Genomic DNA, 15180 nt, shown 5'->3' on the forward strand with positions numbered 1-15180 from the left:
TTATTTGTATATGTTTTTTTCATTTGAAGCAAAACCATTCTTAACAACAATCCTCTTTAGGCAGAATGTGTTATCCCTGATTAGCCTGTGCAGATTGCACATGCATTAAGCCCCATGTTACCAGAGCTCGGCTCATTTGTACATAGTTCATACATAACTTGCAGTCTTATGAATTGGCATCAAATTTCCAATCTTTTATATAAATGCCATGATCTGATCTAAAAGATGCCACATAAACAAGGCAATTTACAATACCACACATTAGCCCACCAACGCACTTTATTGATGTCATATTGTTGTTGTTGTTGTTGTTTTACATCTTTGCATGAGTTGAGTATTTTTATTGCATGTTTTTTCCCATATCTGTTTATGGTAGTTCAAATATTATATTGATCTCACTTCCATTTAACGTAAGTCTATACCTCATTCTACACACAGTAACTAGCAGTGTAACTTACACTATCTTTTACTGTAATTTAATTTAACTAAATCATGAACATTGACCATACTTGAACATGATTTCCAAATTAAGGCCTAAATATCAAAGCAGAAAAATTGATAAGTAAAGGCTATCTAATAATTTAAGTTGTTTATATTTACTGTTTAATTACAAACTTAATTCATACAAATGTTTGCCATTTACCTAGCTAAAGTATTTTTTAATAACGGCATAATGAAGATTTTAGTTTCATTTATTTCTTAAACAATAGCAACCACAAATTAGTTACAAAAAAAAAACTGAAATAACTTTGAAAATCACCATAAGGCATTAATCTATAAACAGAGATTCATCAACATGGTTTACAAACTTTTTACATTTTCAAAGGATTAAGAAGTTAGTTTCCATAAATCTCTGTAACCATAACTACTACATTGTATGCCTGACAAAACAAGTGAAAAAAACATGTTCATTCCCCATATTTCTCTTGGTCCACATACTGAGCTTAGCCAAAGTTATGTTTCAGTTTCCCAGATCCAGAATTTTGGGACCAACATCGAGACAAAAATGAAAAATAACATAAATGTTCCTAAAAAGGCCCTCTATCCAAATGCTGAGCTTCATAAACCTAGCTTAAGTAATTTTTGAGTTGTTGCATTGTCTAGATTTCAAGTTCCAAATATTTATCTACCAATAGCAACCACATTTTTTTTGACAAAAACTAAAATAATGTACAAATACCACATATGGCCCTCTATCAACATACTGAGTTTCATCAACCTAGCTCGAGTACTGTTTGAGTTATCACAGGATCCAGATTTTTTTCGAAGGACAAAGACCCACAAACAGACAGATAAAACTGAATTAACGTACATATTCCGAATATATTGCCCTCTATTCACATGGATTCTACATCAATATTTCACCCTGTCTTACATACTTGTCAAGTAAACTCAGGATCCATATTTTGTATATTCCTCATTCTGTGATTTATCCAGATACCAAGTTTCCTCAATGTAGCTTATATACTTTTGAGTTATCACACAATTAAGATACAGACAGACACACATAATGACTGACACAGACAAACGGTGGCTAAACCTAAAGTCCCTTCACGTTACATGGGGGACTATGTTTGTATTTTCTTGTTTATTATATGAAATACAAGAATCATTACCAAACCAATAGTAAACAAGCAAATGCATTGAATTGATATCCCCCGCCAAAAATTTTTGTTTATGGCTGGGTGTAGAACTGAAAGAAATGGTATAAGTGGAGGGTTGTGCCTTTTGTCAATTAGCAGTTCCACAAAATGCTTCTGGACACAAAAAATTTCTGGCCAGATGGACAACGCCAAAAGAATCTCATCCAGATAAAAGGACGGATGGACAACGTCAAAACAATATCCTCCTCTAGATAAACTTATGAGAGAAAGAAGGACAGACAAGTCAGCAACTATATGCTCTCCCTTGTTGGAGCACAAAATCTCTAACCTGTAATTTCTAAGTACAAAGATGTACACATAATTCTGGAAAAACTGCTGGTCAGCTTAGGGGTTAAGCGTACGACCTTACGTGAAGTATTTGTGTAACCTTGACCCTTGATGTGAATCATGACCTTACATGAAGTATATTGTGTGACGTTGACATTAACTCTAGACATGAACCTTGACCTTAACCCTAGTCATGAATCTTACATATGACACACAGCAAGGAAGAAGATGAACAAGAATTATTGAAGGTTATTACAGAATCCACTGATGCATAGTAAAATAATGGGTAAATACATATTTCTACAAATGTGTGACCTTTGAGGTGTGACATTGACTTTGGTCAAATACACATAGGTATTGCACTGAATGATAATTGAGAACAATTACATCAGGACATTTTGAGAATCCATTTGAGTATGGTAGAATCCTTACCAAATAAGGCATATTTAACCAAAATGTTTGATTTTGACCTTTGTGTGTGACTTTGACCATGACCCTAGCAACCTGGATCTTACACTCAACCAGAGAATGGAGAACAATAGTGGACAGTTATTACCGAATCCCTTGATGCATAGTAAAGGAAGGACTAAATAATGAATAATTCATCAAATTTGTGACCTTTGACCTAAATGTGTGACATTGACCTTAGCCCCTAGGATTATGGGTGTTGAATGTGAAGCACCCCCAGATGATTGAGAACAACTATGGCAAGTTTCATGACTATGGCTCATGTGTTAATGGAGATAACGCTCTAAGCTTATATTAAAAAGCATTTTTTCAAGATACAAAGGGCCATAACTCCGTTATTAACAGATGATATACAATGCCATTTAAGGTGCATCATCCTCTTATCCATATATATACTCATACCAAGTTTCAATGAAATCTGCCAAAGCAATTTCAAGATATGGCTCTGGACACAAAAGTGTCGGACGGACAGAAAGACATCGGAAAGATGGATGGACGAATGAGAAAGACGGATGGAAAACACCAAAACAATATCCCTCCGCCTATGGCGAAAGATAATTAACCCTTTACCACTTAGACTTAGTATTCTGACGCATTTGTGGTCCCTTACTAAGTTAAATTGAATTAAAGACTGTTCTTACTAAATTAAAGTTTTAAAGACTTCATTTCCAACCCTCAGTAATTGATGAGCAGCAAACAGCATAAAACGTGAACAGACTGCAAGTTATTCACAGGCTGTTCATTTGCTGGTTGCATAAACCATTTTCACTTTGCTTATTATGGGGGAAAGGGTTAAACCTTTTGAGTAAGGTATACTTGCCTATAAAGTACAGAGCAAAGGTCTGCATAGTGTCCAGAAGTTGATTCTGTATCTCATTCTGCATGTCGGCAAAGTTCACAGCTTCTGTACAGTTGTTGGTCAAATTTTGTGTGTAGGCCAATATGGGGCCATAGAAGGGCCTATAAAAAAACACAACATAAAAGATAATAAAACAGGCTGAACGAGACACGAGTCAAAAGGACACAGATTTCCCCACATTCCACTTTGCCTAATTACTCCACACATTTATACACAAAAAATTACAATAGCTTCTATGTTTATTTTCTCTAAGAATTTTGTTTGTTAGACACTAATGTAATGTTTATTTGCAAGACATTTTTTAGTTTACAGATTTTGCATGGTCTGTAATTATTATTCCTTTGAGCTGTGAAAAGGTTCAATGCACGTACATAAAATGTCATCCCAGATAAGCCTGTGCAGTTTTTTAAAAGAAAAATATAAAAGCAGAAAGTTTAATCACTGATAAGCCTGAGCGGACTGCACAGGCTAATCTGGAATTACACTTTACACACATGCATTTCATCCCTTTTTCACAAAGCTCAGCCCATTTAATTACTGTAGGTAAAACAATTTACACATACACAAGGCTTTCAGGATTGGAGAACACGCCTTCCATTGTCAGATTGAAAGCAGACAGCCCCCCGCATTTATCTACAATAGCCAGGCTGTTGGAATATTTTGCATTGCCCACAAAGAGGTCAATCATCGCTCCAAACACGATGATCATCAATGGAAATGCTGACCCATGGCACGCTGCCGCCATGGTTCCCACGATCATGAGAAAAACATCAAGGCATGTGGAGTATTTGAACTGAAAACAAGGTTAACTGATATTTTACTATTTTACAGAAAGATACGCATTTTGACCTGTTTGTGGTCCGTTAGAAATTCAAATAAAATTTAAGATATGTCTAACTAGATTTAAGTTTAAAAGGCTTCAAGGTTCTGATGGGCAGCTAACAACATACAACCTGAATAGTCTGTGAGTTACTTGCAGGCGTTTTGGTTTTATACTGTTTGCATATAACCATTTTCACTTTGCTTGTGACTAAGAATAACACTGATTTCTTATAGCAAGTAACATGTTTGACATTAGGCAACATAACTTTATTTTGTACTATTCATCCATAATTCAACTCCTTTGAAACTGATTTGTTTTGCAGAAATTATACTGTATAAATTACTACAGAATCATTTTGTTTAATAACGTACAATTTCAAAGGTTCCGACAAGTTCCTGTTTTTCTTCTGTTTTCTTTGTTTTATCGTCTTTTGATCCTCTATCACTGGACACATCGTGCTCATTCTTTGTGCCATTTATTTTTAACTCAATTGTATCGGAGGGAGAGACTCTTCCTGAAACAATAACAATTCCTAAATTTGCACAGCGTTGTGTTAAAATGGGTCTTATGCCCTATGGGACAAGCGTAGCATCGACGCAGTCCTATCAAGAGTTAATCTAAATGCTGACGAGACCATATAAGTTTGCGGGACTTTATCCTTTTTCTACTCAGAAGCAAAGTCAAAATGGCTACGTGCAAACAGCATAAAACCAGAACAGCCTGCGAGTAACTTGCAGGCTATTCTGGTTTTATGCTGTCTGCATATAGCCATTTTTACTTTGCTTCTGAGTGGGAAAGGGTAAAGAGGTTGACCATAACAGGCAATCACCATGCTGACAAAGGGCAAAGATTCAGAAAAAAAACATCATAGTGCCAGTAAATATAGAATTTTTCTGACATTTTCAATTTCAATTGATAAATATTGGCTATTGTCATCACCATGTCATGGCTCTGTTAATTTGATTGTTGACAAAATTATTAATCAGCCTATCACTACTAAATAAAAGATTTTTCTACGAATGTATTACCTTCTTGTGAAGTAGGTACAGCAGTATATTTAGTTGCCATGACTATTGTAATGATTTCCAATATATGGGATGATCAATTGCAATGAGATAGTTTAAATCACAAAATGAACATTACAATAACCATGGAAACTCCACTTCAAAGAAAGCAATGTCAGTAGGGATTTTAACGTAAGAAGAATCCTGAATTTTGTATGCAAGCATTAAGCAATTTTCACACTTTTTGCTCCTGCTAAATACATCTCCTTTTTCTGCTCATAAGTATATTTCATATAATAAAAAATATGTTCAATTATTTCAGTAATTTTACCCCTGAAAATTACATCTGACCACTAAAGTTTTAAAGGACATGGTCATTTGACACGAGGTTTTCACAATCTATTGAAATCGTTGGCCAGAGTTGAATCACTTTAACAAAATGTATCCATGAGCACTAATTTATGCTTTCATCATTGAACGTGGCAACATCCTGTTGCATAAAAAGCACTTTTATTGAAATAAAAAATCACAGTGCAATCACAGTAATTGATATTGATTGTTCCATGTCCCAATGCCTGACCTTAAAGTTAATTATTTCTAACAATATAAACAGATAATAAATCCTTTCTGTACACCAGTTCATAACACATGTGAGGACAGATTATTCAGCTTGTCACATATTGCCCAAAGGCAAACATAAAAGATGCATTAGCCACTAAACGTGCAACAAATTTCAAGTCATAAGAATCACATTTTAAGCCGCATTACAAACAGATGTTTCATGGTTATTAAAACATCGAGCTCAAAATCTTCTATTTAGGAGTGCTGTATCGGAAGAAGATGATTTCTGGACAAGCAAATATTGACATTGTCATCTTGTTTTGTGGAATATTGCAATGTTTGATTGTATGGGAGGATGGATGAATTGACTTAATGGATATAATGTTTATCTACAGTGTGTGTTGTTTGTGTGAACACAAAAGAAAGGAAACTTTATAGAGTGTAAGACAAAAAAACACACCTATTAGCTTATAAATAGGCTTTGACTGGCAGATTATAAAGAATTGTTTTTGTGAAAGAAGAGTAGTAATATTAACATTTTTCAAATGCAAAACACAGGATATGGAAGTGTTTTATTTAAGGTCATTGACATTCAGTATTTTACATGTATCATCATTGTTTAAGATAAAGCCTGTGCTAATATCACTTATTGCACCATGAATCACAGTGAAATTGATGTAACATATCAACCATTTCATACAAATAACAACAAAGAGGATGCAAATTCAAAATGGAGTTTATCTCCCTTTAGAGCAATATTACTCCCATGTACAGGTAAGAACTCATATCTAGCCCTTGTTAAATTGTATGTTATATCCCATTTTGAATTGGAATAACAGTTGAACTATTGAGTCATTCAAATTGTAATACCTGTTTATACAATTTAATTATTGTTTCACATAAGCATAGTGCATTTAACTACAAGACTGCATTTTAAAACACTTGACATCAGGTTTTGCCTTTGTTGAAGTTTTGACCTGATGACCTAGTTCTGTACTTCATGTTTACCACTTTAAAACACAGATATGTCCAGTGACATAGTGTTTGACCTCACTTGACCCAGATTCGATTTTGGCCTAGATATTGTCAAGATAGTCATTCAAACTAAGTTTCATTATTATACATTGAGTTGCGTTCTGAGAAAACTGGGCATAATGCAGTCCGCACAGACTAATCTGGGACGACACTTTACGCACATGCATTAAGCCCAGTTTTCTCAGAACACAGCCCCATTGATTAATACAAGGTTTCTCTAGTGGAAACAAGTGTTTTTGAAAATTTGACACAGTGGTCTTTTTTTTAATCCAACTGAACCAGATTTGATCTTGGCTTACTTATTGTCAAAATAAATATCTTGGCAACATATTTATTACAAAGTTCAATATCTTTTACAGAATCTTATATTTATAGTATTTGCCATATTCATTCGATCCATGAAGAGTTTAGGATACTGTAATGCACTCCATTTGGTACAATATACTACAGTAGCAATACGATCTAATAATGTTGATATCCAATACAAGTCATGTTAACAAAATGGTTTACAAGTGGGCCGGGTTTCCATGTCTCCGCGTCCACGTTCCGTGTCCGTGTGTCCTTGTCCGCGAAAAAACGAACTGGTTGAAATCTGTTGGAGTGTTTCCATGTATCCGCGTTCCGCGTCCGCATTTTTCGTCCGCGTATTGTGTCCGTGAAAAATCGCTCGGCGAGCGATTTTTCACGGACGCGGACTCAGTGCACGGGCGAAAGTGAACATGAATGGTCGACTTTCAAGCATAAATATTAGTGAAAAAATATTATATTTAGTAAGGGATCGACCTGAAATATACAACCAATGTATGAAAGAATACAAAGACAAAGACATTACATCAAACATTGCGAATATATATCGTCTGCATATTGTACACTCTATAATCGCTTTTCAAAAGACACAGTTTATATTTCAAACAAGATATAACGCTAAAAGAAGTCGTTATTTATGTTCGTTTTTGTCTATGCAGGTTCACATACAAGTTTTGAAGTCTGTAAAACGAATAATCAGTAATGTTTATCAATATTACTTTGCTAATTGTCATTAATTCAGCCTGTCCAGAGTGGCTTACCGGCTAGTTTTAGCTTTCTGTACTGTGGTGTTGGAGAAATTAGCTGAAAGCGGTATGGAACAAGGAGATAATTAGGACTTTTTTTTATACCTTTGGTTATAACAATATTAAAATATTTTGTTAATAATTATTAATAACTTACCAAGTTCCTGAACTCTTTATCGTTAAGCTCTTATTCTCTAACAAGATGGAAATATATGTACCGTAAATTTGACGGTTTCTTATGATGGCACGTGTCCAGTACCTATGTCTGCGTTTCCGTCTACTAACATGCAGTGCTGCCGCAGCAGTCATCATAAAAAATGTTTGCTCTTCTAATAACGACATCTTAATCCAAGTACCACCACGTTTGGAATGAGCTTTTTACATGTAAAGGCTTAAATAATAAGCGGATGCATGGAAACGATACTCCGTGTCCGTATACGGAACGCGGACACGGATGCATGGAAACCCGGCCTTACTTAAAATTAACATTCTTCTGTTTAATTTTAGATTTGGAGAAAAAAATGGGTAATCTGGCATATTTCATCCAAAAAGAAAGAATTTGCACATTCAACAGACATCGGCTGGCCAACATTCCAGGTACAGGTAAGATATTCTAAATGTTTCAGGATCTTCTTTGTCTAAGACACAAATATTTCCTACAGCAATCTATATATACACAACTGGTATTTTGCATTTATACAAAGGTGCAACACGGAAGGAAGTATGTTGAAGATATTTGTTTATTTCTGTGTTATATTTGATTGTAATGTTACAAACATCTTGCATTCTTTTAGGGTAAAACTGCATTTTATCAACAACAGGAAAGCAGTTTGATGCCCAAGGTGAAGACACAATGAACTATCAAAGTATGTACAATTTTTTTTTTATTATGCCTAAAACAAAGCAATAAACAATATTAACAAAGCTAGCAGAAATAACAAAAAGTTAGAATTCCAACAAATGAATACAAACAATTTTTTTCAACATGAAATAAATGCGCATTAAAATGTGTTGCGCACAAACCTAGTCATTACCTTTTCCATTCACATCCATGACTAAATTTTGTTAGAATCACTAATTTTCTGAGCATAACATTTATATAATGTTCCAGAAACTATTCAACCCTACGAAGTGGTTATATGCTCTTAACGTTTATCAACAGGGGTATTTAGTTTACAAAACACAACTGTCTGTATAATAGCAGATTAAAATTCTCTACAGCTTGAATATCACATTTATTTCCATATGAAAGGAAGTGCATAAGATCTCCTTTTTAAAAAGCCTGCAGAGCTTTTATAGACCACTCCAGGTGATGATATATTATCAGGTACACATTAAACACTTAAACCTTATATGGTAAAGACAAACCAGAAACAGACTATAGATGTTGTAATACTGGAAGCTATTGACTAATGAACTGGCTATTATTTGTAAATTTAATACCACAACAGATAGTTAGGTTATACATAAATGGTGTTAAAATTCTTTATTTTTATTGGTCCAGTCATGTCAGCTGTGAAATACCTGTACTTGTTGCTATTTATACAGATTAGTAAATGTATTGACTAGAAAACAGTGGGGAGGGGGGGGGGGGGGAAGGATTTACATCATTCACCAGGGAAAGTCAACCTACCTTCCCATATTAATTACATAAGTTATGGTAGGTGCCTTTTTCCAAATATTTGGGAAAAAGGTCACCATAGCTTATGTAATAAATTAGCTCTATTTCCACAGTATACAGGTAGAATTTGTATGGCAAAGTCAACTTAACCAATTATTACACAGGTTGAAAATCTGCATGAGCTATTACTATCATACATATATATGTAATGTATTTTTGTATAAGTACATACCAAAAAAGTCTTGCCTGATTAATAATTTTGTTAATAGGAGTGAAATAAGTATATAAATAGTTCAGAAAAAATGGGGTAAAAATAAAGAAGGTTCACAACTTGGAATCCCTGAGAAGCCTTATTTGACTGATTTATTTTCCTTTATTTTGATTTTAGGTGCACAATACCGTAACAACATGAAATATGTGAAGAATGAACAGAGTAAAAATCTACATTAAATATTACAGCTTTGATACCTTAATTCAATGTAAGATTATTGCGAAGAAAATAAAAACAAATAATATCAACAAACACTTGAAATACAGATACACATGTTTGGTGAACCAGTTTAAGACTACAAAATATTGCAGACATCATAATTATGCAAATTAAGTGAAAGAGAGTTATGTCAATGTTTCAAAGGTAGGTCTTAAGGTTTAGCACAACACAATTCTGAAGCCAAAGACAAAATGGTTGTTAAATAAAAACAATAGCTCAGGGCTCCAGATAAGGTTTTGTGAAATTCTTAAATTACTACCAGATTTTCAAAAAGAATTCTTTACTCTGAAATTTTATTCTTAACGTTACTACTAAGTTTTGGAAAATAATTTTTTATAAATGACCTAAAAATAAATAATAATGGTTATTTTTATGCAAAAAAAATCAAAATTATTTTTCAAATACCTTCATATGCCCAAACAGTGCTTAGATTGCATGCCTTAGATGAATTTTTACATATTTCACAATTAAAACGGGTCTCCCCTTCAATCTTTTCACCGATTAGCCACGGGACTTGTCCCTTCCACTCGTTCAATGTTTTTTTTTGTGTTTAAATTTGGACCCGTCGTGTCGCGGTTTTGACTGTGTCGGAAACTGAACATTCAACATCGTATAAGATCATTTCTATAATGTCTTTCTAAACATTTAACTTCGGCTCACTTTGCGTACAATATGTTAAAAGCGTGTTTTTGGACGCTTTGCAGTTTTTTAGGACGCTCTCTGGGCGCGGCCATTGTTTTTTGACAGATAAACTGTATACGCCGCTTTTATTGGAAAAAATGCGCTTTGTTAAACAAACCCGATAACATTTCTATATAAGCACCGCAAAGATCTTTAATACGCAAAAAGAACTCAATAAAAATCGATACAAACAGATGTAAAAGTAATATTCGTAACTTGATTTTGTAATTCTTAATGGTACGACAAGATTTTAAAATAAATACGAAACAGACTTAAAAATAATTCGTAATTACGAAAATACGACCCTTATCTGGAGCTCTGATAGCTGTTTCAATAAATTCCTCTAGGATAACTGGGCTTAATGCATGTGCATAAAGTGTTGTCCCAGATTTGCCTATGCAGTCCACACAGGCTTATCACAGAGGGGGTAATAACGTGATTATCAAGATGGTGACGTCCATGCCAAGGCAGGTATTTTTCGTTGTTTTATACCCTTTATCACTTGTATTTAGTTGTTAAATTCCGCTCACTTTTCAGCCATATTAGCAAGAAAGTAAATGGCGTTTATTTCATGGTTAAACTTTCTCTATATTTAGACTTTACTCGCTGCAAAATTTCTTAGCAGGATGACCTAATTTGGGCTCAAATAAGAAAATTTGCTGAGAGTAAAGTCGAGATATAAAGCTAATTTAAATATGAAATAAACACTGAACGCCTTTTAACTGATATGGCTGGAAAGTGAGCGTCATTAAAAAAATAAACAAAAGTAATAAAGGGTATAAAACGGCGAAAAATAACTGTCTCTGCATGGATGTCAACATCTTGACTATCACGTGATTACCCTCTCAGGACTACATTTTCCGTCTTAACTGGTTCTTCATTATGAAGAGACTTCTTTTAAACAAACAAATGCAATAAAACCACAAAGTGCTGTTCCTGATTTTAAGCCTCTGAGTATCAACAGGCTTATCTGCAATGACACTTTACGAACATGCATTAAGGCCAGTTTTCCCAAAGCAAGGCTCAAATCTATACCACACAACACATGTCTAATTTATACAAATGATACATCTATCTAAATTACATGGCCATAAACTTATGTTTACTGTAGAAGTAACCTAATGCTCTTATTAGTTTTACCACTTAACCTTTAAAGTAAGTCTATTCAAGACACTTTTATTGTATCATATGAAAATCAAAATCTTTTTTCCCAATTCACTACAGGAATGAACAAAATATAACAATGTGTTATACAATAAAACCAAACACAATGTAGCTAAAGGAGAGGTTTAGTGCAGTTTTGTTCCTATCGGGTTACAATGTAGGACTTAACAACTGGATTATAAAGTTTCTATAACGTATCATACTGTATGTTATTGGTTTAGAACTTAAAGCACTCGTGGCCATATATGGATATAAAAATAGAGCATTGCAAACTACCTATCCCTGTTAAAAACATGACTGAACCAAATACATGACACACCCAACTAGTTTATGATGAAAATAAGCATGTTACATGCACCATTTAACACTACATTTAGACATTGTGCCCTTTCATTTAATTTAACATACCAATATTAACATAAATATTTTAAGACCATCATTATGACTTTGAAAAAAGAGAAAGACAAACTATGGGGTTTTGTTTCAATTTACTCACAAAATCCAATTTCCCAGGAACACTTATGTTCAAAGTCTTGAATCAGACATGATAAAAAAAATCCATGACTTGTGGATTCATCTTTAATGCCAGATTTTATGAATCCATGATTGTAAATGAAATTAAATGAATCTACAGTACATAATTATAAAGAAAACTTGGTTGTTTCATAAATTCATAGTATTATTCCATAGTTCAAACATAAATATTTACCAATCGTACAATTAATAAACATTTACTATTGTTTGAAAAAATTATGAACTTATTTATGAAGATACAAAACTGAGAGCAACAGGCTATACAATAACCGGTTTACTCAGCTTTTTTGTCATACAAACTAGTGCATGTGCACTAAGATCTGAGTGCAACAACATACCTTAAAGGGATCTTTTCACGTTTTGGACGATTGAAAAACATGACAAAGTTGTTATAAATTAAGATTTGAAAAGGTTTGTTGTTGTTATGATTTTGGGGAGGAAACGGTAATACTGAACATTTACCATGCTCTGAAATATCCATAATATGCATCTTTTGACGATTAAAAAAGCTAAAAGTATCTAAAAGTCTTACAAACGCGGAACAATTGAATTACAATGTATTTGGAGAGTTCTGTTGTTATCGTTATATTTTGTGTCATTAAAATGATTGCTTATATACAGAATAAAATACCTGACGAGGTATATCATTAAAGATGGCCGAGTAGTTTAATTACTCCAAGGATCCAAATTTTTCTTTCTTTAATTTTATTCCTGTTAGCTAATGGAGCTATTAAGTTACAATATTTACATTCATCATATTAAAGCATTTAATGAGAAACTTAAAAACATGACAACATTTGTGAAAAGGTCCCATTGAAATGCATCACATGAAATTTTAATTTTAATGTTAAGATTTAGCATTTTCATAATAATGTAATATCAATAGATTTAAGTCATAGAGTCAAACATTATAACTTTAAAAAGCATAGATTTGTTTAACAATTCTTATAAAGCCAATATCTATGAGCATCAATTTAATGCAGTGTATCAAACTAAAAACTGCCTTTGTGACAAATGTTAACATTAAGAGAACACAATAGCTCAATGCAAGGAAAGTAAGAAAAAACATTTACAGGGTTTTTCCTGGCTCATTTGGGAACAGGAGTCAAATGAAAAGCGGATTTTTTTAAATCCACAAAATAGCACAAAATGGATATTTTTTACCAACACATATTGACACATTCAAAAAATAGTGTCCATCCCAATTTGAAAATATTCTTCTCTCATGTTCACTGCTTGGAACGCTTGTTAGTATCAAAGATCTGAAACTTCACTGACAAATCTTACAGTTTGCAAAGGCCATCAGGCAATGCAAGTTACAAAACATGGGGTATCCTTACTTTATTTTGTCTTTTCAATCTGAATAGTGAAAATCAAATGCTTGATTAAACGTAAATAAACACTCAGAAGAATTTTTACTGATATTTCGTTCATCCATATGCAAAACAAAAAATTATTATTGATGATTAGGAAAATTTAACTTTTATTTGCTTTTTTAAATCACAAAAAAACTCGAATGAAAATCTGGCATTTGGTTTCAATCAAGTAGTTCAATCATTTTTTAAGCATGTATGCTTGTTGAGTATTAATTTAAACAGTAGACCTTGTTGCAGAAGGCAATATTCGATACCTGATTGTTATCAGAATAATTTCAGAACCATAGTACTGTTATTTCGCTTAGAGTAGTCATCACAAACAATATACCAAAGTACACAATTTTCTATAAGTATTTTGTCCCCCCCTCCCCACCCCTCCCCCCGAAGGGGAAATTAACCAGGTAAAATAATAGTTTTGACCATGGTCGCGATGATATAATAGACTGATTGAAGTTAAGCTTTGGTAAAAATGGCCTTGCTAGGCCATATGACCAGTCTTCATGGTTATATTATTTAAACCACAAAAATGAATTATTATGCTTTCATAAACACAGATAAAAAACAATGGCTTGATTATATGAGTTATTTATTTCTAATTTTCTAGGAGCCAGAATAACATGTCACAAGCAACGTGGATGGCTTGTAGCTATCCTGAAGACTGCATAATGACACACATTTGGCATATCCAACTGATATGATTTGCAACAAAATTCCTACCGCTGCAGGGGAAGAAGGGGGTGGGAGGGTGGGGTCAATGAGGTATTTAAGTTCACTGTTTAATTTGTTTTAATAATTAAATTTTAATTTCTATGGGTGGTGAGCCCATGGCTATGGAAAGCAGTGGATTACGGTACTGCATTGCACTATTAACTGAGAATTGGTCTGGCTGTTTCACAGAAATACAAAGTGGCATATTATAGTGCCTTAAAACATCTACAAATATGACAATTATTGTCATTTTTTTTAATGTACTTTAAAACAAAATATCAAATACCATTTTTGGCGTGGTTGGTGTGGTTACCATTTACAGTGTAACTTTTCAACTCTGCCATGACCATGTATCTGCAATATAAGATAATATAAATTGTATGTTGTGTGAACATAACTGTTTCATAGACAGAAATATCGAAAAATTTGTTTAAATACTAAAGACACCCCGATCGATGATAATTTAGTAAATTACATGCATACCGTCATTTACATTTGTATTGCTATCCGAATAATACTCCTATAAACTATCCGAATAACCGAAATATGCAACAGTTGACATTAAAATAATGATAGACATAACAGGCAACTAACTATATTTTACAGTATGTGATGAAGATACATAGCACACGTACCTTGTTACATTGACATCTATATCAAATGATGAAGTCAACGACCTGACTTGCTGATGAGTTATTGCACCAGTTTTTCGTCAAAACAATTCATATGTAATTTATCCTGATATGTCATTAAGTTCCGCTTGGTGTAGAACAACCTTACGAGCTCGATTTCTCGTACCTTGTTTCCCGAGCTCGATGGCTTTGATAATTACACCCGTGACTGAAATTGTGGAACCAGCCAGCAAAACTATAG

General features: G+C 33.5%; 1 protein-coding gene across 1 annotated transcript in view; it reads right to left on the reverse strand.

The window, feature by feature from the left end:
- LOC127876259 (phosphatidylcholine translocator ABCB4-like) overlaps positions 1-8920 on the reverse strand; it is a 53712-nt gene extending 44792 nt beyond the window's left edge. Inside the window, 4 exon segments of the mRNA XM_052421344.1 lie at positions 3220-3359; positions 3822-4051; positions 4453-4595; positions 8768-8920. Of these exon segments, the coding sequence (XP_052277304.1) occupies positions 3220-3359; positions 3822-4051; positions 4453-4595; positions 8768-8786 (532 nt within the window). The 5' untranslated portion in view covers positions 8787-8920.
- Positions 8921-15180: the final 6260 nt, after the last annotated feature.

The sequence above is a fragment of the Dreissena polymorpha genome, chromosome 4 (genome assembly GCF_020536995.1).
Source record: "Dreissena polymorpha isolate Duluth1 chromosome 4, UMN_Dpol_1.0, whole genome shotgun sequence".
In the NCBI taxonomy this organism is placed as follows: Eukaryota; Metazoa; Mollusca; class Bivalvia; order Myida; family Dreissenidae; genus Dreissena; species Dreissena polymorpha.